At 51.1% G+C, this 1,489-nt stretch overlaps 1 protein-coding gene across 1 annotated transcript in view; it reads right to left on the reverse strand.

The window, feature by feature from the left end:
* The window catches only part of LOC108803482 (ER membrane protein complex subunit 3-like), an 11,077-nt gene that overhangs the window by 4,859 nt on the left and 4,729 nt on the right, over nucleotides 1-1,489 (reverse strand). Inside the window, exons 4-5 of the mRNA XM_018575324.1 lie at nucleotides 1,320-1,476; nucleotides 297-300 (exon numbers count right to left, since the gene is read on the reverse strand). Of these exons, the coding sequence (XP_018430826.1) occupies nucleotides 297-300; nucleotides 1,320-1,476 (161 nt within the window). The remainder of the gene's footprint in view (nucleotides 1-296; nucleotides 301-1,319; nucleotides 1,477-1,489) is intronic.

The following is a 1,489-nucleotide window of genomic DNA, read 5'->3' on the forward strand; positions in this document are numbered from 1 at the left end:
CCGGAGCCAGCCGTAAGATCACGGCTGGCTCCGCCCAGCTGTCAGAAGCAGGCTGTCGGCCGGACAATCGGCCAGCTTCGGCTTTTAGCACGGCTCAGCCAAGCCGATGCATAAGCGTTCGGCCACGATCGGGAGCTGTACGGGCTATTGTGGATAGCCCGTACAGCACCCCTTCAGTTCTAATGAACCGAAGGGGTCCTGGGGCCGAAGCTACGGCCAGATCCTTCAGCAGCTTCGTGAATAGACCCCTAAATATCCAAACCGCACAAAACAAACCAAATGTTTCCGCAGCTTACATGTCTAAGGCAGAAAGACCAACGAGCAAACAACAACTGAAGACAGCTGCAGTAAAGGCCTGGCAAAGCATCACAAAGGAGGGAAACCCAACGTTTGGTGATGTCCATGCATTCCTGTGTTGCGATATCTCTTAGTGGACTTTTTCAGACACACATAAATTTGCAAGAGAGACGGAGGTTTTGTTTGTTTGTTGATAGAAACTCGGTTCATACAATGGAAGGGGCCAACAATACAGCCCAAACTGGTTTTACACAATGGTGTAGCTTATCCTGTATTGATTTGTATCACAATGGGATGGTGATCGCCTAGCCTGGTCAAGGCTCAAATCAAATCTTGACTACTGATGGCAATTTATGGTACAAAGCTGCCACCTAGAGGTGGGAAACTGCATTGCATTTTCCTAAAGGTGAAAGGGGCGTGGCTTCCATTGTTTTAGGCAAGTTTCTCTCAATAAAAGGCCAGTAGCTGAAAGGTAACGGAGGAGTTCACCAGCCCAGCACTTCACAAGACCAGGGCTTCACAGGGGGGGACAGTACGAGGGCGCTTCACAAGACCAGGGCTTCACAGGGGGGGACAGTACGAGGGCGCTTCAAGACCAGGATACTGCAACGAGAAGCCACCTTCCTAGGCCAAGTCCTGCTCAGCACGGAATCTGCAGCCTGAGCTAAGTACACTTTCAGTGTTTCCCCTCCTAGAAATCATACATGTACTGGAAGATAGTGTAGTGGGTGCATGTGAGTGTTTGTAGCGGCCGGCATGTCTTGTTGATGTATTTGTTGCGTTTCCTGTAACTAAGGTTGCACGCGCAGCATTTACGCCAAGTAAAGTACTTGTAATGCTACTGGGTCAGTTTCCTTGAAGTTTACTGCGAGAACAGACAACAAATAGAAATTAAAGCTTTACAGCTGGGCTCATCCTTGGGATAAGCTGGACGTCTCTGGGATTTGTAGTCCAGAGCATTACAATGGGGGAGGGAGCTCCGGGGCCCCCAGATATGTAGCTCCGCCTCCGGGGCCCCTCACCTGTCGGACACTTGCTCCTGGGTGAGTTTCTTGTCGCTCTGGAGGAGGATGGAGACGTAATGGCGGATCATTCCCACGAAGAAGGTGATGAAGACGATGGGCAGCACCACCCACAACCGGATGTTGGAATCCAGGAGGAGCTCCGTCATGGTGGACGCTGCAACCGGAGA

The sequence above is a fragment of the Nanorana parkeri genome, unplaced genomic scaffold (genome assembly GCF_000935625.1).
Source record: "Nanorana parkeri isolate BGI_ZX_2015 unplaced genomic scaffold, ASM93562v1 scaffold3789, whole genome shotgun sequence".
In the NCBI taxonomy this organism is placed as follows: Eukaryota; Metazoa; Chordata; class Amphibia; order Anura; family Dicroglossidae; genus Nanorana; species Nanorana parkeri.